The sequence below is a fragment of the Labrus bergylta genome, chromosome 4 (genome assembly GCF_963930695.1).
Source record: "Labrus bergylta chromosome 4, fLabBer1.1, whole genome shotgun sequence".
NCBI classification, from domain to species: Eukaryota; Metazoa; Chordata; class Actinopteri; order Labriformes; family Labridae; genus Labrus; species Labrus bergylta.
This window is the reverse complement of record NC_089198.1, coordinates 15785127-15810992: the sequence shown is the minus strand read 5'-3', so window position 1 is coordinate 15810992 and position 25866 is coordinate 15785127. Positions and strand designations below refer to the sequence as shown.

Here is a 25866-nt window from a genome sequence, read left to right as displayed (position 1 = left end):
TATCCACTTAAGTCAACTCCTATTGATCACTCAAACTTTTTATTTTGGTATCACACACTCTCCTCTGTTTAGCGTCCACACAACAGCGAGACCTCTAACACGATCAGACAAGAACGAACAGTAACAATCCCCCAATATATTCCTCTCTGCAGTCCCCCCGCAAGTTGTAGAGTAGTTTTAATAAAAAAGCACAACCTGTTCTCGTTCCTGTATTCACTACATTCTTGTGTGAACTCTTTTGCCCTAGAAACCTGAGGCCCTTTAATCGGAGCTTTTATCCGTCGCTCACTCAAGGACAGAGTCTCAGAATCCTCTTTCCTCTTCTGTTTATTTATTTTTCTTCAGTCTATTCAGGATTTCAAAGAAAGACAACAAGAGACCTTTTCCTAGTCGCCTGAATAGCTGTGTCTGACCTCGATTTTTAACCTGTGTTTGTCTGAATGTCTGTATTTGTCCCTCTTTTTAGATTAAGACTTTTTATCTTTGCTCCTTAAATGCCATACAAGTATAAATATAAATTAAATAATGCATAAATCACCTCTTATAAACACAAACATTTGCAATTTTAGGATGATTTGTATCAGATTGAAAGCACTTTTTTTTAGTTTTGTTTTAATTTGAGTAAAGATTTCCTGTGCTGTTTTATTTTGTGACACCTTGTATAATATGCACGCACTTGGCTGTAGAGTGTGTGCTCGAGGCAAGCCGAGAGGTACTAAGGCATCAGGGGACAGCAGACATGTGACCATGCTTGCAGGGATTGGTTTAGTGCAGATGTGACATCAGCAAGCCTCCTACTCCCTCCCCCCTTTCCTCCCTCCTCCTCCTCTCTCTCCCAGTCTTCCCCTACCTCACTCACTCACTCACTCACTCTCTCTCTCTCTCTGCTTTCTTCCTCTCCTTCGCCTTTCCTCAGCATCCCCCCTCTCAGAGATGGCGTGTGTTGGAGCTGCCTGTGCGTCCGGGGCCTAACAGACCCCCCCCCCCCCCCCCTTTTCTATCCCCGGATTTGCTGCATATTCCTCGGGTGTCTCCTTTAACTGTGCCCTCCACCCTTGCTGCTTCTATTGCCTCAGCTTTTCCCCACCTTACCCCACCTCCCTGCCTGTGCGGGTGTCTAGGAGTCGGGCCCTTGGGGGGGTGGAGGGATCGTGCATCGCTGAGGGAGCTGTGCGGAATTAGCTATGCCCTGCCCAGGCATCCTTTGACCGGCTGGATTTCTCTTTTTCTGTCCGCCTGCGCACCAGAAGGGCAACGTAGGATGAAAATCTGCAATCATGATGCAAGGTAAATAATCTGTGCACTCGTTCTCCTTTATTTCCCATGTTTTTTTTTCTCCTCCTGCCCTCCTGTGCTTCAGCTAATGTGATGTGTCGTGCAGTGAGGACCTTTGAGCTGCACTGAGCAGCTATATGCATGACCAGTGTGACAATTTGGCCTGTTTGTGTAAATTCTTGGGTGTGTTAGTGACAGATGAAGGCGTGATAAGATTTAGATTTGTAGAAGAGGATCTGAGGAGCACATTTAATACAGATCAGCTGATGTCCTGCTTTCTGTGTTGCCACATGTGTCTCATATTGTGCAGAATCAGATTTAAATGATGTCTATTATATCTTTATCTCTCAATCTATGTAACCTGAAGGAAGGTCTGAACCAGGAATCTGCACCCAGTAGGCTAATGTATACTAATATTAGGACAGGTACTAAAACTAGAGTTGTCCTGATACATTTACTGGTATTATAGCAACACTGGTATCAGGTATCAGTGCCACTAAATCATACCTACATTGCTGTAGCTGGCAGAGAATAATCATTGGACAATTAATGTTTAAACTAGAGTTTTACCGACACCAGCTGGAGGCCATCAATACTGGTATCGGTATCTGGTATCAAGTAGCAGTGTCTCTTTAATCAGTCTATGTCATGTGAAAACCTATCAAAGGAGATATCTTAACTTGGAAAAATTGGTAAAGCTAGGCTAACAATGAGGAAAACAGATGTCAAAACTACAACTGTCCCTAAACAGATATCAGTACCCGGGGCCTATAAAGATACAGGTATCAGTTTGGGTATCGGTGTCTCTATACTCGGTCTTTGTCATGTTCATATATGCTATTTGAAGAAAGATCTGAGCCATGAAGTTGAAGTCTTTCATACCTCTGAGGTGTTGCCTGCAGTGCATAACATTAGGAAAAGTGGTGCTGAAGCTGGAGTTTGTCCTGATACCTGATAACAACACTAGTTTCAGTGGCTAATAACGATTCTGGTATCAGTATTGGGTGTCAGTGTTGCAACGTGAAGGTGTTTCTGAGGAGAGAACTAAACCAACAAGCTGCACTAATTAGCTGCTTTAGCTAGCAATGAGTAATATTAGGACAAGTGATGCTGAAACTTGAGGTGTTCGAATACTGATGTCAGTACAGATATTGGCCATGATACCACTTAAAGTGTGGTATAAGCAACTGTGCCAGAAAGGTTCATTACCCCCTGACCAGGTCTCAAAATTGATGCCTGAATTGAACAATTCTCAACACCTATAGCTAAAATCATACATGATTTGCCGCACTTGCTGCTTAAAGTAAAACATATAATTCTAGATCAGAGTAAAATGTGATGTAGTGAGAAAGTTCATTACAAGCTATGATTGTAAATGTAAATTATGCATACATATAACCCTGTATGGAAGATGATTGCCTTTACCATCCATGAATGCCAACATGCTAATGGAAGGTTGCTATTATTAGCAAAGGGCCTGCAGTCATCCTGCCATGATATTGTGCTCAGTTTGAGCTACACAGCAGCACAGATGTCACATGCTTATCATTTGCTTTGTTAGCTACATGTGCACTGCTAATTACTCAGTATAGGCTGTCAGGTGTAGTTAGGGACATGATGTACATGTTTATTGGAGTAGAACTTGGCTGCAGTGCATCGGCTTTAATAACAACCTTGCTGCTTATTCAGCATGTACGATCTCTATTACATAATAAATCAATATGAAATCTCTCTCGAGCCATATGAGTGACTTAGTCTTTGATAAAAGATTCATTGATAAAAATATAACACACTTATTGTGACCTTTTTCTGCTGTCCATTCACCAGAGTGTGGCATGAGGGGTCACAATGATTTTCACATTTTCAGGCAACTTCTAAACACAGTTCATGCAAGACTGAAAATCAGATTGCCAGAACTACTTCCAGAGGTTGAAGATCAGTAGCAGGATCATTTAAAAAGACAGAGATTGGCATTACTTCAGTTGACCGAAACTTTACAAGTTAGAAATCGGTATGTTCAGTTTTTTTTGACTTGTAGATACAGAGTACCACGCAGATACTTGTCGGATAAAAAAAAGAAGACATATTATTAAAATATAATGTATAAAATTATCTTTACTATTTACCGTGTATGGATGCTATGCGCTTGCTATCACTGTTAAATGACCGGACCTATATGACCTATAAGCATACTAAACACCTAAGACTAAAATTAAGATTAAGATTTACTTGTATTTGATCATGTATTTGTATATTGATCCCTGCAAGGGGAAATTTCAGTTTTTACACTCTGTAAGTCATGAACACACACATGCTGAAATATACACACACATGCACAAACAGGATCCTATGGACATGCACTAATGGAGAGATGACAGAGTGACGGAGTGGCCCACAGCGAGTGCTCCTGAGCTGATGGTGGGAAAGGGGTTTGGTGCCTTGTTGAAGGGCACCTCGGCAGTGCTCAGGAGGTGATCTGGCTCCTCTCCAGATACCAGACCAACTTCCATATTTGGTCCGCACTGGGACTTGAGCCGGCGACCCTCCGGTTCCCAACCCAAGTCCCTACAGACTGAGCTACTGCCGCCCCAACCTAGCAACCAGTGGAGCTAATGTTAGCGTCAGTTCAGCTCAAGTTTCCTCCTGACCTTACGTGTCAGCTGAAGATTTCTAATATCTTTACTTTGTGTTATTTTTATTAATTTATATTTTAAAGGTGGCTTTAAGGGTTTTTTTTTTTTTGAAGATAGGCCAGAAATTGGAGAGAGAGTGAGAGAGTGCGAATGATTTGTGGGAAAGGAGCTACAGGTCGGATTCAACCCTGGCTGCCTGCTTAGAGGACTGTAGCCTCCATGGGGCGCGCACACTAACCATTATAGGCTACTGCCCCCCCCCAATTTGTGTTTTTTTTTTTTTTTTTTTAATTTAAGATTTATTTTTGGGCCTTTTATGCTTTTAATGGAGAGATAAGACAGTGGATAGAGTTGGAAATCAGGGAGAGAGAGTGGGGAATGACATGCGGGAAAGAAGCCTAAGGTGGGATGTGAACCCGGGCCGCCCGCTTGAGGCTACAGCCTCCATACATGGGGCGCGCGCACTAACCACTGCGCCACCAGCGCCCCAATTTGTGTTATTTGTAACAGTTATAATTGTCTTTAATTTAAGAACTTAAAAGTATCAAAGAGAAAAACTGATTGCTAACATTTTGATAACTTAAACTGTCATTAATGTCTTCACTAGAAACACTCTGCTGTACATTATTTATTGTCCCATTTTATTTTACGTGATTCTTTTCTTTTTTTTTTCAGCTCTACAAAAGTAGTTGCTGCTGGTTGATATGATGCTTAATCTTATGGAGGAAGAGAAGCAAATGGATTGTTGTTGGGCTTTTAAAGTATTGTTCAGTCTGATTCATTAAGAGGTCAAAGCAACAATAACTTCAGTTACTTTTTACCAAACTTGTTTTTATTTCTCCTTTTTTTTTTTTTCATCCCACCTCTTATTCACTGGCAATTGGGGCCGTTGTTGTTAAGCAGACAACAATCCTGTGGCAGAGTTTGGCATCTAAAGAAAGACAAAGTAGATTTTTCACACTGTTGCTTGATTGAAAACTAGCATGAATAACTGAAAATGTATCCGTTGGAGTAAACTACAAAAACTGTGCGCCAATCTTTAGGAGCAGTGGCAAAAATAATTGTCCTTCTCACTGGTTTGTCCACATACACCATTATCCCAGGAATGGGAGTCAGATGCTGATGAGAGTGACATTAATCAGCTGTGCCTGTAGGACAAACAAACCTTAAAGACAAACAGTCAGAGAGAGGAAGCTTCATTCTTGACCTGAGATAGTCTGACAGAAACATTCTGAAGTCAAGGTTACTTTTGGAGCTTTCAGTCACATCTGCAAGTCATCCGGTTTCAGATTTCTTCTGTTGATTTCAGACATCCACAAGATCCAGCTGAATGACATCTAGCAAGTGGTGTTATATGCTAAATGAATGTCAGATGTATTGCAAAATCAAACACTCATTATATGTAGCTGCCAGGGGATTGGGAAACCAACATGTACTTTGGAACACGTTTAAAGGGATAACTTGTTCCTCTAAAGGTATTAGCTGATTAAAAGGCCATGCAATAACAATGCTCATGAACATTTGTGTCATGCATTGACACAATTTGGCCAATCAGTTACCCTGAGAATAATTTGTGTCGAATTGCGTTGCATTGCGTAGTAAGCATGATGTCTAAATAAAGATAGGATGATGTATTTTTAATTAATGTGACACACCGTGTAACATACACAGTTAGTTTAAAAAGTAAGCTAAACAGCAGATTGATGTAGGATCTGCAAGTTGGAGCTAATTGCACACTTGTGTATTTTCTGTTTTGCCAGACTGAAGGATGTTCATAAAGAGTGAGGTGTTTTTTTGTCAGCAGGATAAAGATGAATTAGATGTAAAGACAATTGGTGCGCCGATGGCCTTGCAGTTATCATGCTACCCCATTTACAGAGGTTATAGTCCTCATCGCAGCAGCCACGGGTTTCGAATCCCATCTCGATTCGATGCCTTCTCTCTTCCCAGCGTTTGCTGTCTCTGGTGTGGGTAACAGAATAAACAATTAAATGTAACTACTATTTGACTTAAGGTTAAGCAATATGTGTTTCAACGTAACTCTCATAATAAGGCTTAAAGAAGGACCCACACTTTTCTATATTTACATCTCAAATCTTTAATTACAATGAGCTCTCTGTGAATGATTTTTGTAGGGCTCACCTCAGGCAAACCTTGTAAATGGGTTACAAAAGGAAACCGTCTTTTTGTGATAGTGCAATGTGACCAACAAATGCTTTTTCTGCCTCAGTGAGTGTCATATTTTTATCTGCAGGTTTGTTACATATTAACATCAGGGTCCATTTTCGGTTTTCAGTCTTATCACATAAAAAGACACACGTGGGTTTGGACTGGACAGAGCGCTCGCTGTTCAGGGCAGCTTCCTCTGATGAAGAGCTATGATGCAGGAATAATCTGTGCTATTGAGCAACACAGCCAACTACTCATACATCACAGGCCCTGAGATGTCCTTCAGTACCCTGAGAGCTTCCTCCCCACATGGATGTACTACACACCAGGCCAGAGAAGAGCCTTCACATTCACAATGTTCATTAGTGTATAATCAGGATCATCAAATCTGTGACTCAACTTTCATTTTGAAGTCACATTCATTTTTCTTTTTTTACTGTTAACAGACATCAATACACCACAATCCAGTCTTGGCGTAGGATAACTGAGAATATCATCATTGCAAAATGTCAGTTATAACAGTTCTTGTTCCGGTTTTAAACTCGGCTTTTATATCACAAAAAGAGACGCCGAGCAAAGACAACCCCAAAATGAGCTGCCTCTGAATAGTACACAATGTTCATCCACCCAACTGTCCATCACATGTGAACCTCTATGGATGCGAGTGCTCTCTTGTCTTTTGAAACACTGTTATGCAAACCTGTCAGCTGTCTATTTTGGGGACCAAAACCTGTTTCACAGCACAGCCAACACTCACAAATAACGAAATATGGGATTAATGCAGCCTGTGGGATTTCTTTTGTGGCTTAGCTAGTGAGAGTTTGCTGTTTGGTAACTCAGTCAGAGAGAGGTCCTCAGTTCTGTGTCTGTGTTCAATGGAGGACAATCAAGAACTTTATTTTCTACTTTGAGCTAAGTTAGCATGAAAATATAGTTAGAATATATCATCAACTACAAACTTCTGGTCAACGTTTTTGATAAAGTGCTAATTAAAAGAATTGCTAAATGTTAGCAGGCTAACTATTTTGGTTAACATGGTATATGTTTAGTTTATTATGTGCATGCTCACACTCTAAACTAATCATGTTAGCGTGGTAAAAAGTCATTGTGTTAGCATGCTAACACAATGACTTTTTATGTGTAAAAGGTGGGCTAATAGAGAGAAAAAGTAAATGTATAGGTTTACTTTCTGTCCAAAGACAAACTAGCATCCAACACAGCAGTCTGTATAAGAAATGTACACTTTTTTTAGTTGAATTAAGTTAAAAGCAGTTATTTAGTGTGTTGCTACAAGCACAGCAGCGCTATTTATTACTTTTGTTGTATTTCATTGCATTGTCATTGTGGGCACGTTAGTATGATTCATTTCGCATTTAGCACAAAATTCAGTACATCATTTCAAGATTACAGAAATCTAAAATCCCCTCATAGAACATGATGTGTTGTAGAATATGGAGAGTTTTTTTTTTCTCCTCGTGCTGCAAATTTAGCATTTAATTACCAAGTTAAGTTGGTTACTTTTCAAACAACTGACAGACATTTAATCAAATTCATCTTAAATTCATGGAAAATTAAATCTTCACACCAAACATTTTGAGACAGAAAAGCCAGCAACTTTGTTTAAAAGCAACATTTTTTGTTGTTGTTGGTGATGTAATTCTAAAATGTTGTTTTTACTTCTTATTAAAACACCATAATTGTAGCTCTGTTGTTTTTTTTGTATACTGTTTCAGTGATGCCACAAATGAGCCTCTCACACATGGAAATGAATTGTTTCTTTAGTCATCCTGATTGGAGTTGCTCAGTATGAACCGTCACTGCTGCAGGGGTCTTGGCTCTCAGTTTGGCCGACAGGCGGCTGTAGTAGATCTCTCTCCTCTGTCCTTCAGATCTCACTAATGAAGTAAACTCATTGATCAACCTGTGCTTGTGTTTTTTTTCTACAGTTTCTACAGTCAGGGAGGGGGGGGGGCACTTAAGGGGATTGAGTCTGTCCTTTTTCATTTCACACTCAGACTGTCTCCAGATGGCAGGATGTTTATGTCCTGAATCATTTAATTAATTTATAACAACTTATTGGGGTTTCCTGTGTTTCATCCTTCAGTTACTGCTGTGTAAAAGTCTGGTATTATTAGTGTAATTGGCTCTAAAATGCTTTCAAAGAACACTTGACTTTATACTTGGCTCTTAGACTTAAAATTGTTCTTCATCTCTCTCTCTCTCTCTCTCTCTCTCTCTCTCTCTCTATCTCTCTATCTTTTTGCACCAGGACTGAAAAACCGAACAAGGAAAGCCCTGGGCTTACGAAAGAAAGACAAGGATACAGACACAACGTAAGACTTACACTCACAACATAATTTACATACATCCGCCTCATTAGTTGGACAATGTGAAGAAATTTGAATGAAGAAACCCACATACTATTTTGGTAACCATCAAATTGTGTAGGGCTGGGCAATTAATCAAGTTTCAATTTTAATTAATTATTAATTTTATCTTCCCAAGATCGTGAACCAAGATTAAACTGGATGAGATTAAACGATTGCTGTGCTGCATGCTCTCCCACGCTGGTTTTGTTATGTGTGAGAAATGTTTGTTGGTTTATTAAGAGTAAATCATCACTTCCTCAAAGCATAAATTCATTTATATATATATTTTTGTAACGCATAAATGTTTACTTTTCTGTTCAAACTCAGTTTATATTTATCAAAGGAGCATTGGAGAAAAAAAAAAAGTCTCAGTACCAAAATCTTCTAAAAAAAATGCTCATGCTGGTTATATCAGACCCCTGATAGACTGATAAACATTACACCAACGTTATGATCATTTTTCTTCGTTCTTTTCCCTTCAAACAGGAGTTCACCTGACAAAGAAGGAAGTGGAAGCAGTAAGAAAGGAAGTGTAAGTACTTGTTAGATTTTCTGTGAATTTATAAAGTTTTAAAAGATGCAATGCTGTTTAACAAAAGAAATCATCAAAATAATGAAGCAAAAGGGTGTAGATTTATGATTTGGACTTAATTAAAACTTTCTCTATTCCATTGTTTTGCTTTTCATACTCACTACAATATCTGCTAAGATCGCGACTTATGGCAACATCACTACAACAAAGTCTGAAAGTGACAAAAAATAAAAAATACATTTGATCAGACCTCCTTATATGCAGGTAAAAAAAAAACCTAAACCAACTTCTATGCTGGCATAAACCCTCATTAAACAGAAACACAGCGTAGCATTGAAGGGTTAAAGTTTAGCCGGGAAGTTAGCCTATAAATCTCAGGAATATAACGAAGGCTGGGCTGTAAAGTGTACCCCTGCAGTCCCAGCAAGATGGGGGGCCCCTGCAAATACTATCTGTATATTCGGCGTAAAAATAAATAAATTGATTTTTTAAAGAATTGTTGCTGGTCAACAGTTTTCCTAAAATAACGTCTATATTTTAAAAGGGTGAACCTTTGACACATAGGGTGCAGTCTGGCAGGTACGTTTGTCTCGTAGCAACAGCTAAGGTTACCGACAGTGATGGTAAGGTAAACAGTTCAATCAGGAGAGAGTTAATTAAGAGAGGACAATTATTTATTTAAACGTTTAGAAAAAGACAAATGTGCAACGTCTTTGGCGATTAGACTGCAGCATGATGTCTTCATGTACTCGAGGAGATGGATTGGAGGTGATTGAGGTGGAGGGTGGCGGCAGCAATCAAACTGAAACAACAAACTGACAGCGAGAGAGAGGAGAAAGGATTTTAAAAATATGGCCGCAGCAGGATGATTGGTTGATAGAGGTCGTGGCAGAATCTGGTTGGTTTATTACTAAAAGAGTAAACGCCCCCCATCAGCCGTTGACCAAAGCAGGGAGACAGAGGGAGTGGCAAAGTCGAATAAAGAACAATGAATAAATGTGTGAGAGAATATAAACAGTCGTTCTGCTTGAACCTACGCTGATCTCGATCTGGCTTAAAGAAATCCTGCACAGTGAAACAATGAGTAATGAAGTAATGGAGTCGAATACTCAGGAGTACCATGGACAGCTCCCGCACCGTGACAGTCACAGGATCAGCACCTTGATAGTGACTGTGACTTAATAGTTTGTCATGTTAAAAAGCTCAAACTGTGAAAAATGTATTCAGTACAATCAACTCTGTAAAATACTATTAACTCCACAATAGACTAGAGGTAAACTTGTGCTCTAGAATGGCAGCCTTTGTCATATTAATTATTTTATTTTATTGTATTTCTCTGTCTCATGACTTTGTCCAGCGTCGCTCCCTCTCTTCAGCAGGGTTGGCCGGCCCTTCATTCACTCCAACAATAAAAAAAAAAAAAAAAAGGCACACTCAAGTTTAGCTTCAGCGGGGCCTCACATGATTGCGTTACAGGGCTGAACAAAGGACAGTTTGGATAATAATTTTTTATCTCGCCATTCTTGTTTCAGATATGTTTATTCCAAACAGCTGTCAGTTCATCTGATCGCTCATGATTCTAGTCATGCTTATGTTTTAAGGGTTTTGCTGCGATTCACTTGGTGTGTGCAGCATTATTGTAAGTGAAAGGCGCAACAAACCAAAACTATTCAATCTAAAACCAAATTGTGATAAACCAAACTCTGCTTCTGGTTCATCATTTATTTATGCACATTGACAACTCAAAGTGACATTTAAATACCTGTTGTGTGCTCTGTGATGTTCTCCTGTTAACATCCCGTCTTTTCTAAAAAAAAAATAATAATAGAAAAAGGCGAATGGAGCACCAAACGGGTTCTACGGGGAGATTGACTGGGACAGATATGTGAGTATGCAGAGCCCTACTCCTTATTTAAGTCCTCACAAATTCTTTCAATAAGCAACATTGCAGCTTCACTATTAAAATACTGTGGCTGAGGTACCCAGTTTCATGTATCACTAGGTTTAAAATAATTGAGTAAACACTGTAAAAAGAGTGATGACTGCATGTTCCATGAGTCAGCACGAAGCTGACGGTCCACATTTATATGCAGAGGAAAGAATTAAGCAACATTACAGGAGTGTGTGATGAAGTCAAAATGACTGTCACCTCCTCCCGTCTCTCCTGCAGGCGTCTCCTGACGTGGATGAGGAGGGCTTCAGCCTCCGGCCTGGCGACGAGTCTGATGATATCCTTTTTATTAAGGAGAGGAAGCAGCAGTAGAAGCAGTCTGGGGACTCTTCTCCAGAAAAAACTATTGACCTGTTTGGCTGAGTGACTTATTGGACCAGTGTTTCTCAGCATTGAATGGGCCAAATCAATAATCCCTCCCTCTCTCTGTTTATCATGTGTGTGTCTGTGCAGTGCTAAAAGCAGGAAGGACACTTGACAAAGCTACATTACATTTAGACTGGCTTTGCTGTCACTGAGCCCCAGTCCTCATTAACTACTGACCCCCAGGTTGCTACTGTTTTAAGTGTTAACTCCAGAGGTGTCAGCAGCTGTATATTTGAAATGGATTTATAGAAAGCAGGTATGATGGAGACTTCCCTCGAGCTGGAGGATTAATCCGAGAGTGAGTAACAGCAGATGTAATGTTGTTCCAGTGACAGAGAGTGGGATGTTAAGAAAAAGTAGCCACACCCCAATTAAGAAACCTTTTAAACTAGTTTTTAAAGGTGCACTATGTAGATTTGTTAGTGAAATTTGAAAGTTGGGGAAGTGAAACAATTATATGCTGTATTTTCTGAACTGAATACACAAAATGTATTCAAAGGAAACAATGGGTCCCTGGAACACTCTTTGAGCTAAAAAGCTACCAGGAGAGTTACGCTTTCTCTTTTCCGGGCCCACCACCATAACTTCTCGCGTAGCTTTTTATCTTCAAACAGTGTTCCAGGGAACACATTTTCCTCTGAGGACAGTTTGTGTAAAGAGTTATGAACATATACCACAGAATCTGTACATTTCTACAACTTTCACATTTCTCTACCAAAACTCCCTAGTGCACATTTAAGTTCTGCAATGACGATAAGTCCCTTTCTGTTTTAATCAATCGATCAATCGATGTATAGGCTATTAGAATGTCAAAAATGAAATGTAAAAAAAGTCGTCACAATATCCCGGAGCTGGACAGACATCTCACTACGGAAGAGGATTATGGTCACTGAAAAATTGTTTTTGGGGTTCCGAATTTCTTTAATCTCCGAATTCTTTCTCTGACAAACTGTCCAGCTTGTGACGCGAGCAACAACTTTTTTTGCCGTTTATTGACGAGCCTCTGTGTTGGGATTCGAGTGAACAGCTCCTAAATACAAAGCAACCACATTTCATTTTGTCCACCTTCAATACAAAAGCACTAGATGTCATGTTGTTTGCAAGGGGAAACTGAAATTCAGAGCAAAGAATGATATATGTAACATACACAGTGTGGACAGCTAGCGTGCGATCCATGGGACCATGTTCTAGATTTGCGCCCTACAGTTTATTTTGTGATATATAGCGCTCGTGGGATGTTAGGACACGGTGTGAGATTAAAGTCAGAATTTAAAAAATGTTTTTTTCAGTGGCCCTAATCCTCTTCCGTATCTTAAAAATGGCCTTTTAGTGCAAACAAATGTCTCACATGACTTAAAGAAGCTACAAATCTTTATATCTGACCCTTTTTTTCTTGATTGCTGCATGCAAAGTATTCAATATGCAAAACAGCATTTTCCTTTTGGTGTTTGTTATTTAAATACACACATTTAGCTAAATTCAACTACTTTATGGAAATTATTTTGCTTTGTAGCTTTTGAATGGTGATCAATACAACTCTATTTCAGTCTATAATATGATTTTATCTTTTGTTTATGTTTGCAGTATTGTTTAAAATGTTTGAAGGAGCTAGTGACTGAAGTTCTCAAAAAGATATTGTGTAGTAAAAATAAAGATTTGCCTCTGAATTTAAGTGCAGTAGACGGAGGCGTAGCAGAGAATTAAAACGCTCAGTAGTAGTAGAAGTAGAAGTACCTCAAAACTTGAAGAAGTATACGTTTTTACTTTCAACCACTGCCTGCTGAGTTCTGCAGTGTGTGATTTAGACCAAATGTATTTATTATTAAGTGAAATGTAACCTCTAAATGTTCTAGAAAAAACGTTGTCCTTGACCCATGTTCACCAGCGTCCAAAGGAAAGCAGTTTTTCTCCTCCAGTGACTCTGAGGATGACGAGGACGACAGCAAGAAAAAATTCAAAATCAAGATCAAACCTCTGGTGTCGGACAGCGCCAAGTGTGTCCCTCCGTCCATGGACGAGCTGAAAGCCTCAGTGGGAGGCCTGGCGCTGTCTCCATCTCTGGTGAGTGCTGCTGATCAGAGCTCTTTTTCTCTTTTACCTGACTGAAGGGCGCAATTGTGGAACACCTTCACATGCACACACACACACACACACACACACACACACACACACACACACACACGCACACAATCAGCCTTATTGACCACTAAGTTCACAAGTATTTAGTTACATTTGTTTTTAAGAAAGTTTGCAAGAAAAGTCTTATGCGGTGTTTGTAAACCGCAGACTTGTTCAAACCTGTGTTCTTAAATTAGTTTCTACAAACATCTTCAAAAGTTGAAACCTGATGACAGGTATGTTGTTTTTTATCGCTTTAATTGATACGACTGTTTGAGACAGTGAGGAATTGTAGTGAAAGAGAGTGGAGCATGACATACACCGAATAGTGAACACAGAGACTCATCTTATTCTCAACTTATTTATCTCTTATCCCCAGAACTGCAGAAGCACAAAACAGAAGACAGAAACAGGCTACACTTCCCTCATTAGTGTGGGTGATGACAGCGTGGCACGTTGTGGTGTAGTGTACCACAGTGACCAGGCTAATGATCCTGTCATCATGAGAAAACAAGCTTCAGTTATCCCGAGATAATGAGATAAATGTATCTATTATAATGGGAAAATCAGCTTAGTTATTTCAAGATAACAATAAAAATAACTTATCTAAAGATAACAACCGGAAGTTACTCATTATAATGGGAAAGGTGAGACAATACAATATATAGATGCATGTCCACTTAGTGCTTCTGTAAGCCTCAGCAAACAAGCTGGCATGATAAGTAGTCAATTCTACTACTCCTGAAGTGAACACGGTATCAAGAGAGGTGTTGTTATGAAGGGAACCCTGCATATGCGTCCATGCAGGTCCCTTTACACTGGCTAATGTCTGATCTCAGAGGCCGTCATAAATCACAAAGAGAAATAAGTCAAAATAATCGCTCAACGCAGGCGCCAATCTCTGGAAACTTGAAGACATTAATCCAATCTCTGAAAGATGAAGTGGTGCGACGACACCTGCATGACTTCATAGATGCATTTGTTTCTTGGGATTCATTGAAAACGATGGATGATCAAACTGTCTAAGTCAAATTAATACCAAAGCCTTCTGATAATGGGCTCCAGGCGTGACGTAAACAGTATATCCAGTTATTTTGCTCAAGCATGTTAGCAGTCAAATATGCCTCAGTGTGCTCTTCAGTGTTTGTGGAACATTTAATTTGAAATCGTCTTGAATACAGTGTAAGTGAGTTTTTACAAGAAATGTCCTCCTAAAAACATTTAGTAAATGATGGTCTTTATAAATGGTCTTCAGTAATCTCTCCATCTGACACTTTCTCTCTATTTGTTCTTTTTCTCTCTTATCTTCCATAATCTTGCAGAGGAGAAGTCCGGTAAGCTTGTCATTCATTTTGACACCACAAACATGTGCTGCATGACATGAATTCACCAGGACATGCTTGATAAACATGTTACTTCTTTGGATTCACATTATTTCCTGCATGCAGTTTTTTATCTCACCTTGAGTGTTTCTGTCTGTTCTTAGGCCTAGAATGTCCTCACTTCCTTTGTTAATTTCTCCCTGCTATCTTTACTTGTACCTGTCTGGCAAAGTGTCTGTGTAACATAATGCGCAGTAAACATAACACACAAACAGCTCTAAATCAAATGATTTGGTCTCTGGGGAGCTGTGCGACCTGCTACCTTCAGTATGCTGCTCTGCTCTGTAGGTGTTGGTTGTAGGTGTTGGTTGTAGGTGATGGCGATCCTCATGATCTCAAAGGTGTTATGGCTCACGCTGCATTATTACAGCTTTGCGGTGCAAGTAAAGTTTTGCGGTGTGTGCAGTTTTTAGTTTGTGTCCATTTGACTGATTTGTCACTCACTCTCTGACCCAGGTCTGTTCTCTCTTCCTTTTTGCTGGTCTCAGAGACGCAGCCCGGTGAGTCTCTTGCGCCCTCTGCTGGCTGTTTGAAAGACAACAGCCCGAACACAGTTTTTATTCTCTGCTGTCTGACCTGTTTTTCTTTTTTTTTTTTAAGTGAAAGTGATGCACTCAACATTAAGAAATAAGCTTTATGTATTAAAAGTTCAAAACAAGTGAAAGATATCTAAGTGTTGTGACCATGTTAATGCATTTTTAATGCTACTTATATTGTTTAAATGCATTTTATATAACTGTAGTTAATATACGATTAAAGAAGTAATACAAATCTACAATGTTTATAAAGTTTATTTTCTTTTCAAAATATTTTTTAATAAAACATCATTGATTGAAACAGACAAACTAAGTTGAAGCGGTGGTTTTGGTGCTTATGTTTACATGTCTTTATCCTCAATTTGTGTTTTGTTTGGATTTTGTCTTTTACAGGGGCAGATAAAAAGAAATTTGTCCTGTAAGTAAACTTAAAGAGCTTTTATATAGGCTATCTATCCTCCTGCTTGTACTTTAAAAGAGCATTAACCTTAATGCTAACATAGCACAAATTGCTAACATGTTGTTCTTAGCAGTTAAAATGTTTACAATCTTGATTTAACCAGTTAGCATGCTAACATTTGCTAGGTAGCTCTAAAGACAGGGTGTAGCTGGGCTTTTGGGAATATTACATGAAGTGTTACATGAATTGTCATAAACTAAAAGGTTATGGTCGGGCTGACTTAATCATGGCTTTCATATTTAGTTATAAAAATGATGATTAAAATTTATCCTTGGCAATGAACCAAATACTTTTGAGCTATTTTAGTCCGAACCCACTGACACACAAATATCTCCCTGGAGCAAAACTGCTAATGAAGCTAAAAATAAGCCATTTTGTGAAAATGATTTATTCATTTGCATGTGTAACAGAACAACAGTTGAGTTTTAATTTTTCTCCTGTAGGTGAAGAGATTGCCAGACCCAGACGCTCCACACCTACTCCAAGTCCTGCACCTGAGACGCCAAGGTCGGCCTTTATTTTAGCAACACTAACAACTGACAGTGGTCAGACCTGTTAACACTCTTTATCAACCTGCAATACAGCTGAAAACATTTATGCATCAATATAACATTGAATTGACAAATACTTACTTCAAGTAAACATGTAAAAACGTTCTGGTTCCAGCTTAATGTAACGACTTTAAGTAAGCTACTTTTTGTCATGTGGCTGAAGATTAGGTGGGTTTGGTTTGACAAATACATAATTTAAAGTGTTCAGTTCAACCTCTGGGGATTGTATTAAATGTAATAATGAAATTAATAATTGTTCTGCAGATGATTCAATGAAGAATGAATGAATAATTGTTAGTCTCATTTGTTATTAGTACTGCTGCATTAATTGAAAAATGTTGCAATGGGATATTTTTTTTTCAAAAAGGTTTAATGCAGCAGAAACTTTTAGACAAAAAATACTCTGAACCTAACGTGTTTCTCATTTTGTAGTGACCGGCTATCACAGAACGTTCCTGCCTTTTTTGGGCTGCCTTCAGAGACCAAATATGCCAGATATGATGGTTTGTCTACTCTCAATAGTACATCTCATCAACTGAAACTCTGCACTTCATGTAGCAGGTGCTTTACACAGAGGTGATTTTTACCTTCTTTTCTTATATTATCCAATCACAGTGGTCCATACAGAAGTTTGGGTAGAGTCTAGACATCGATCAGAATCACCGCTGAGCAGAAGTTACCAAACCGGAGGTGAGCTGGAGTGAATGATTAACACTTTGTGTTTGTGATTGTGTGTAGGCCTGTTTGTATTTTCATGTCTAACTGGCTTGAATGTCCTGCATGTTGCAGCTCCTCCTCCTCTTCCTCCAAAAAACATTCCATCAAGAAGTCATTACGGCTGTCCTTCAGACTTTGTTGGTGAGTCTGACATTTTCAGTCTTTCTTTTTATAAGAGCTTTGATTTAAGTCTTTCCTAAATTCAATTCTACCTAACATTCTGCAGCTGATCTACCCAATGGAAGAGCAGCTCGTAGCTCTGCCCCAATCTACCTGAACGTCCTGTCCCCCGCCTCCTACCGAGGCTCACCTGGCCCCGACCTGGACGATGTGTTTGGCCCCTCGGACAGCCCCCACACCAGCGAGGAATACGTTTCACCTCGATGGGTTACTTTCACTGACGACAGACCTCCGCCGCCTGATGAACTCCCTCCCCCTCCACCACCTGACTCCCCTGCCCCTGACACACCCTCCTCCACACCATCCACCCCCTGCCTCTCCCCAGGACCACCTCCAGACGAGCCCCCACCTTCCCCTCCGCCTTTTTCTCCTGGGTCTCCTCCTCCTCCTTTCTCACCCCCAGACTCACCCCCCTTCATAGTACTCGGACCTCCTCCTCCAGATGAACCGGCCCCTCCCCTTCCTCCAGACTTTTCCCCCTCTATCTCACCTCCTCTGTGCCTCGACGAGGACGCCATCGATGAGGAGGTGCTGCAGTTTGCAGCGTACTGTTCGTCCCCGGCCCCAATCAGCCCTGTGCCTCCTCTGCCTGCAGAGCGAAGGTCTCCTCGGGCAGGGGGGACATCTCCTCTGGTACTGGGGGGTGTGGGGGGAAAGAGGACTCCAGAAGGAGTGTACCTGAGAGACGATATCCCTGACTTTGTGGGTTCGCCCAGAGAATTAACACCGAGCTTCAGGGGCACACCGCCTCCTCTTCCTCCAACCACTTACAGGTCCATCATGTCTTCCCCGGGGCCGGGCTCGGGCAGCAGTGAGTATTCTGAAACCTTTGCAGAGGTTTGTTTGATTGTTCATCACTTTGTTGCACTAGACGTACACTTTTTCTCATCTGCATAAAAACTTACAAGTGCAACTATTGTTCTAAAAGCATGTTTATGTTGAAAAAAAACAATACAAAAAAGTTAAAGAAAAAAATGTATTATCTTAAAAGTTAGATTTTGTGAATTCGTATGTTTCTGAATTGATTTTGTAATGCTGGAGGTCTTCATGTAGTCATGCAGAAATACACTTTTGGTAATACAAAACAATAAATATGTTGTGTATTTCAGTATTTTATATGAGTAGTGTATAAAGATGATTTATATTCATATGACTTCATTTTGCACTATTTGTCTTTTTATTCATGTCATATTGTAGTGATGGGCACAGAGTCAATGTTCCCGCTCTGAGGGGAAACATGTCAGTGTGAAGCTCCCTGCTTTCAATTTAGTCTGAAAAGTTTAACAATATTTTTGATGCAGTCACCAGATATAATATTGATTCTATCTATTTTTATGATAACTTGTAAGAATGAAGTCATGTTGATTTGAGGTAAACTGCTTTCTTACTGACCCCTAGTGGTACAGTGTGAGCTTTCAGCCTTACGATTCTTTATCCACAACAGTATTTATTTGGTTTAATTCTGCAAGACTGCGTGTACAATTAGTATTGATGCACACTTTACATAGCAGCCTCTGCCATCATCATCATCATCAATCTTTATTTGTATAGTGCCACTTCATAACTAATGTTATCTCAAGACACTCTCCCTACAAAAGAGCAGGTAAGAGACCTGACTCTTTGTTATATATTATTACAAATAACTAACATGAATCCACCATGAGCTCAATACTAAGCAACATTTAGTATCAAAGATAAACTTCCTTTAAGATGCTCATATTGAACAAAAATCTGCTGAACGGTGTTGAGCTCTAAAGTGGGATGGAGGGAGATGCAGGAAGAGAAATTAAGATAGAGACAAACAGAGCAACAACGAATACAAAAATATGATTTATAGCTACAATTTCAGTGATAATGTCAAACGTATGTGTAGTATTAGGAGTAACAGATTAGTATGATAATAGACTGATCAGTCTAATATTCACATTACCAACTTTAAATGATGGTGAAACTGGGAGGACTGGGTATGTTAATTATAGTCGGTGTGTGAATGTGAGTGGGTAAGAAGTGTTGGAGCTGATGTTGAATGAGATCTTTCGTTCACTGTGCTCAGAGCACATTTTAAACCACACACTCTGATGTTGTACGGCAGGCCCCTCATCGCCAGCTCGTCCTGCCACTCCTCAGTCTCGAGGCAGTCCAGTCCCTCCTCCTCCTCCTCCTCGACCTTCGTCACGACCAAAACTGCCGCCGGGGAAACCAATCACAGACCTGGTACATATAAAGAGTCATTGATTTAACCTAAAACCTCCTTTGCTGACAGTTATTCTCACATTTAATTTAAAAAAAAGGAAAAACAAAACAATTAACGTGTTTGTGTTTTCATGTTCTGTCTCCAGTCTCGGCCCTTCAGTCCCCCGGTTTCAGGCAGCCCCCCACCTTTCGCCCCTTTGGCCCGTGCGGAGAGCTCCTCCTCCATCTCTTCTATCACCATGCAGAGTGCAGCGTCTACTCCAACATTAGGAAAAGAGCTTAACACACCCACCACAGGTACACCACCATCTTGTCTCCCTCATTTCCTCTAGCTTCATATATCAATGTGTGTCCATGTTGCGTGTCTCTCCTCATCGTGTCCTTCCTCACAGTCTGCCCCTCTCAATAATTCTCTCCTCCTCATATCTCTGCTCGCTCAGAGGCCTCACTGCCTCTGGTTTGGTTTGACCACGGCAGGTTTTATTTAGCTTTTGAAGGTGAGTAGAGCCAGATCGCCCCTGCAGTTCCACTAGTGCATGGATCCAAAGCACAAACCCTTTTATTACCTGCTTTCATTGAGCAAGACAATTGCCACCCATCTGATCCCTTGTCCTGCTTACTCACTCACCTAGAGTCTAGTTCCTAGATGGATTGTAGCGGTAGTTTTCCTGTTTGCTTTTTATGTTAACACTCCCTTATTCCCTCCAAAAAATTGGAGTATATCAGGAATGACCTGCGGGATTCAATATTGTATAAATGTAGATTGTAAAAGCGTTGTGTGTGTATTTGTGTTTTCCAAAGGATGCTCCAGAGGGCCCAGTCCGCTCACCATGGGACCTCAGGACACTCTGCCTGTGGCTGCAGCCTTCACAGAAACCATCAATGCCTACTTCAAAGGCGCAGACCCCAGCAAGTAGGTCCCCATTTCTCTCCTACTTAAGATTAATGCAATAAATAGATGAAAGAAAAAGGCCAGAATAAAAAGAAATATAACAACATTCTTCCAGTTGGCTGACTTTTATGTGATGGTTTTCTGGACTGCAGACTATGAGACTGGTGGCAAACGATCATTTCTGTGTAAGCATGATCTCTGAGATCTGATCTGCCTCCCCTCTCCGTCTGTATCAGATGTGCTGTGAAGATCACAGGAGAGATGGTGCTGTCCTTTCCTGCGGGTATCACGAGACATTTTGCCAGCCATCCGACTCAGCCCATCCTCACCTTCAGCATCAGCAACTACAACCGACTGGAACAGGTCCTCCCTAACCCACAGCTGCTGTGCTGGTGAGAAAAACACCAATGAAAAACCCACTCATTATAGACTTGATTTGTTTTATTAGAAATGCATGATACATGGCTTTAGTTCTGGCGCTCCGGCAATATATTTAATTCAAATTTATACATTTATTTTCTAAGTGATTCCACAGCAAACAGTGCAGACACAAAGGAGTTCTGGGTAAATATGCCAAACCTCATGAGCCATCTGAAAAAAGTGGCTGAACAGAAGCCTCAGGCGACGTACTACAACGTGGACATGATCAAGTATCAGGTATCAAATATCTTTTCAACTGTGCATTAGTTTGTGTCTAACTTCTGTATATTAATCCATCCATACATCTCAATGTCTTTGTTTCTTGTTCTCTCAGGTGTCATCGGAGGGAATCCAGTCCACTCCTCTGAACCTGGCGTTGAGTTGGCGAGGCGATGCCAACAACACGGACCTTAGAATAGACTACAAATACAACACAGAGGCCATGGCTGCCCCCATGCCACTACACGATATCAACTTCCTGGTTCCTGTGGATGGAGTCATGGCCACAGTACAGGCCATGATCCCCCCTGCTACCTGGTAAAGATGAAAATCTGGCACAACTTTTTCTCTCTCCAGGTTTCTTTTGTATTGGACATGGAGCCTAATGGCTTACTTTATATAATTTGATCAATGTCATGAAGCAACTCTGTAATGTGTTATCGTTTTCCTCTAAAGGAATCCAGATCAGCAAACAATACAGTGGAAAATCCCCAGCCTCTCTCCTCGATCTGAAAATGGAGGTAAGTGCTCATTGTTGTCTTGCAGTAATCGGATTTTAACCCTTTGAATGATGCATTATCCTTTAAATCGAACAAAAAAAAAATCTACAATAGCCAAGCATGGTTTTAACACTTGTGTCCTTTGCGTCATCACAAAGTAACTTCATTGATGTCCTCATTACTTGTGGTGTAAACTTCGCTGAGATAGATCATTGTTCTGTTAACCTGATTTCACTTTTATCCAAAATCAAACAAAAAGACCAAAAGAAAATAGACATATGTGACATACACTTAAATTGAGTAGGTTTAGGGATGTGAAGTGCTGACATTTCAATACAATAAGCAAAAACACAAAAGCATGTATCATTATATCTATGTTTCATGTATCTAAAAGACCAGCCAGTGAAAAGGGCTGCAAATAAGCCACGGCTAGAAACCAGTATGCATGGCATCTACTTTGTATTTAACATGAAGCAATGTTCATTACATGTGTCCCTGTTAAGTAAACAAATTTTGTTTAAAAAAAATGTGATAAGATATTTCAAGAAATTATTTCCCCATTACGAAAAATACCAATGTAGGCACTTGTGAAATCATATTTTATTACGTAGTTCAAAGGGTCTAATAGACAATGAGTCTCATTCTTTTCTTGTATATGTGGCTGAACTTTAAGACAGAAATCTCTCTGATAGTTTGCAACTTTTTACATGACATCATTTTGAAACTAAACGTATCACGATAGAAACAAATACCATCCATTCTGTGTGCCTCCTCCAGGAGTCGGGGCTCTTTTGGGCCGGTTCCAGATGACTGAAGGTTCCTTTAAATCCTCACAACTGTCAGTCCAGTTCACCAGTGAGGGCAGCACTCTGTCAGGGTGCGACATCCAGCTGGTCGGGACGGGCTACCGGCTCTCTCTGATCAAGAAGAGATTTGCTGCAGGTCAGTAGACGCATCAGAAATGTTTGTGACATAATTGTTTGTCTTCTAAATATGTAGACACATTCAAAGCTAAATGTTACAACTCTCTGACATGTTTCATTTTGTGTCACAGGGAAATACCTGGCGGACAATTAGTGGACCTGTTTGTGCACGGAACAATAAGAATCAACGGCTTCTGACTGTGAAGACGACGGATCCATCCCATGTTTAGAGAATATGAAACTTTATCTTACGCAGCCATTAGATGTAATGATGAGATTTTTCAGTACAACAGATCACACACACACAGTTAATATCATATTCAGTAGAATGACTGCTGCTGAGTTTATGCAAGTAAAAACAAATCATTACTCTGTGCACTTGGAACACTTATGGGCTTACATGGAGAAAAATATAAGGACACTCTGATTTTTTTTTTTCTCGTTGACATATTTGTGGATTCATACAGTGATCCAGCCTTATACATTGCAATTTCTTTTGTCTTACCTGTTGTCATCGCAATGCACTGTAAAAAAGAAAATGTGAATATATTATATAAATCAAAACAATCTTAAACAAGGTGGAAAAGAACGGAAAATGTAAAAAAGTTAACATAGGGTTGCTTTAGAGTTTAATTTAAATAGGTTTAAGGTTACATGGTAAAATCTGATTTACACTGCCACCTCAAATCAGATTTGTTTTTCTACCATGAGACATCATTCTTAATGACTTAGAAATTACTTTCATGTAGTCAGCCTTTGAAACGCCACAGCCCATTGTTTCAGTCTTGTGATTAAAGGTGACTGGTCCGTTCACAGTACAAAATGACCCGCAGCACTAGACTATAATATCAGTACTCTGAGGTGCTTTAGATAGAATTATATGTGAGCCTCTGTCTTAATGGATTTGGAGCAGAGTAAAACCTTTTTTAAGTACATTGACTATATTTTGTAGATAAATTATAACCATACAAAGAAAACTACTAATTTATAACCTTCCTTGCTCAGTTTCACTCATCTTTCTCCAATTTAATGCAAGTTTTAAATGTACGTTTAAAATCTTTTATCAATATTATTATTTTAACACATCATCATGACATTCCTCTTAGAAACAACAGGCAGCTTTTTCACTGAAGAAGCTTAAACAAAACCACCCAATGTTCTTCACAAGCCTGGCACCAAGCTGATATCTAAGATAGCAATTAGCCATAACAAAGTGGCTCTAATAGCAGCTTGGAAGGCAGATTTTTTTTCTATAGGGAGTTGATAAAGACTATTCAAACAAATATAGAAGTAGAGAATATACTGGGCAGAAACATGACTCCAAATGAATGCTAACGTTGTGTATCATCTGGAAGCGCTAATTTGTGTTAGTGTCAGTGTTTGTAGCCTTATCAGCGTGTTTGGGCTGGCCCACGGTGGCCAAAAAATATTAGTAATGTCGGCTAAAAATATCAATAAGACCTTCAAGTTCTGTATCAAATAATTATGTGTTCAAGTTACTGTCCAGGTTAGGGTTAAGAATCTATATGTTTAGCTTAAAATTACCTAAAAGCAGCGAATCATGCAGGCATTTGTTAGCTAGCTTAGACAGCTTGTCTGAAAGCTAATCAAGTACAAACTAACCTTTATACAGTTTCAAAATAGTACATCAAAACAGACACACAACACATTTTCCAATTTGTATTCAGTGTGTATTTTTTAATGGGTGGCTGTGGTGTGGCTACTTACTTCTTAAGCTACCTACTTTGCAGATATGTTCATTTTTGTGTTATTTGGGTGTTAGCAAACATGCTAATACATCTAGTGAGAATTTGCTCAAATTAACTTATTTTAATTTATATTAATTTATCAACAAAATCAGATCTTTGTACTTGCTCAAATGTTCCCATCATGCTATCAGGGTTGACGCACATAAAAATGCTAAACTTTAACCATTAACTCTGATGGCATTTTGCTGCTAATGGTTCATGTGAACAGAGGATTGAAACTGAACATGACCTGCTGGAGAACAAAATCATTACACATTACATACAAGTGTGGGCACGTGCAATGCTGAGATTCATCAATTCCTCCACGTCACAGGGCTAAAGGGATGTTTGTAGTGATGTGTGGATGGTCATACTGATGAGGTGATACCTTTGTGACTAACAGAAGCTGCTACTTTCAGTTGAACAGTTGATTTAAACTGTTATTGTTACAGATTTTTTAAGTTTAAAGGGCCTTAAGATGTGAGTAGATATAGAGCCAGATGTGAGTGCCATATGGTGGTAAAAGGAGCTTTAAGTTTCAGGAGAAATTTAGATGGGACCTGAGTTAGAGGATAGAAGGAATTGCCTTTGACTGTTCTTAAACAGTCGGCTAATTTCTTTGATCATGACCTTTGATAGAGGTGTTATAGAGTATTAATGGGGATATCACAGAGTTATAAAAGAAACATCCATCAAGAAGTAAGCACTATTCATGTCCCTGATTATTTTCTTCCTTTTCCACCATGTTGAAAAAATGTTTTATCATTTTCTAATAGCAATATTTAAAAACTAAAATGTAAAAAGTGTATATATATAAAAAAAAAGCTATGTTTCAAATATTTCTCTGGGCATATGGATGTGTCTGTGATTGTCTCTTGGTTTATTGATGTCAGCACTCATAATGCATTTGGTTCTATGTGATAACACCACTTTTCACCTATGGTTTTACGTGTGGGTTTCCTGTAAAAAAAAAAAAAAAAAAAATCAAGTGTTACTGTTGATGAATAACTCCAAACGGTGCCGCATGAAATCTGCATTTGTCCATCACAGATCTTATCAATGCAATACTAACTTATTCATCCCAATATGGTCATGATACATGTTATTGTATACGTGTGCTATGAGAGGAGACTTTCTGCCTTCACCTGAACCTCCACTCTCTGTTTTGCTGTTGTTGCACCTTCAGAAACCCATTGTCGATCAATTTGGCATGTATCCATTGATATACCCATAACATGCATCTGATATAGGTGTTTGACATTCTCCTGTGTTTGACTTTCACTCAAAACACATCATAAATTTCATCAATAAAAAATGTAATTGCTTCACATACACATGTTAAACATCACATTTCATAGAATGTTTTAATGTGTTGACTCACAGTTTTGGCCTGGGTGTATAATATTTCATTAGGTTTTTGGAAAAATAAATAAACATGTTTTTTTGTTATGAAGTACAACAATGTTTCTTTTTATAATGCTTATCTTTTTCTTTGCCTTATATTTGAGCAAACACCAAGTCCTCCAATATCGGAGGGTTTCTGTAAGTTTATTTTTCTGTAAGTTTATTTTTTCTACAACGTTTTGTCTTTATTCCTTTCACTGTGTTAGACACAGAATATGCAAATATTTCATGTAAATTTCCCATCCAAAGATTTTGAAAGTAAATATATGAAAAGAATCAATATAATGTAATACCTGTTTTACTTGGTAATAAAGAAGAGGAAAGATGA

General features: G+C 39.3%; 1 protein-coding gene across 1 annotated transcript; it reads left to right on the top strand.

Moving 5' to 3' along the window:
• The first annotated feature begins 874 nt into the window (after window positions 1-874).
• On the top strand, window positions 875-25866 carry sgip1b (SH3GL interacting endocytic adaptor 1b). Its single transcript, XM_065953852.1, has 23 exons — window positions 875-1287; window positions 8347-8410; window positions 8933-8978; window positions 10807-10863; window positions 11149-11206; window positions 13178-13356; window positions 14736-14747; window positions 15284-15295; window positions 15725-15749; window positions 16235-16298; window positions 16775-16845; window positions 16958-17032; window positions 17132-17200; window positions 17286-18050; window positions 19332-19453; window positions 19579-19729; window positions 20234-20345; window positions 20561-20716; window positions 20849-20981; window positions 21079-21281; window positions 21420-21484; window positions 22241-22405; window positions 22518-25866. The coding sequence occupies exons 1-23, from the start codon at window positions 1278-1280 to the stop codon at window positions 22538-22540; spliced, it is 2637 nt and encodes an 878-aa protein (XP_065809924.1). The 5' UTR covers window positions 875-1277; the 3' UTR covers window positions 22541-25866.

Excerpts from the sequence above, each read along its gene's own strand:
- sgip1b (XM_065953852.1), top strand. Across the intron at positions 20,717-20,848 it reads AACCCACAGCTGCTGTGCTG|TGATTCCACAGCAAACAGTG; the intron begins GTGAGAAAAACA and ends TTATTTTCTAAG. Across the intron at positions 21,282-21,419 it reads ATGATCCCCCCTGCTACCTG|GAATCCAGATCAGCAAACAA; the intron begins GTAAAGATGAAA and ends TTTCCTCTAAAG.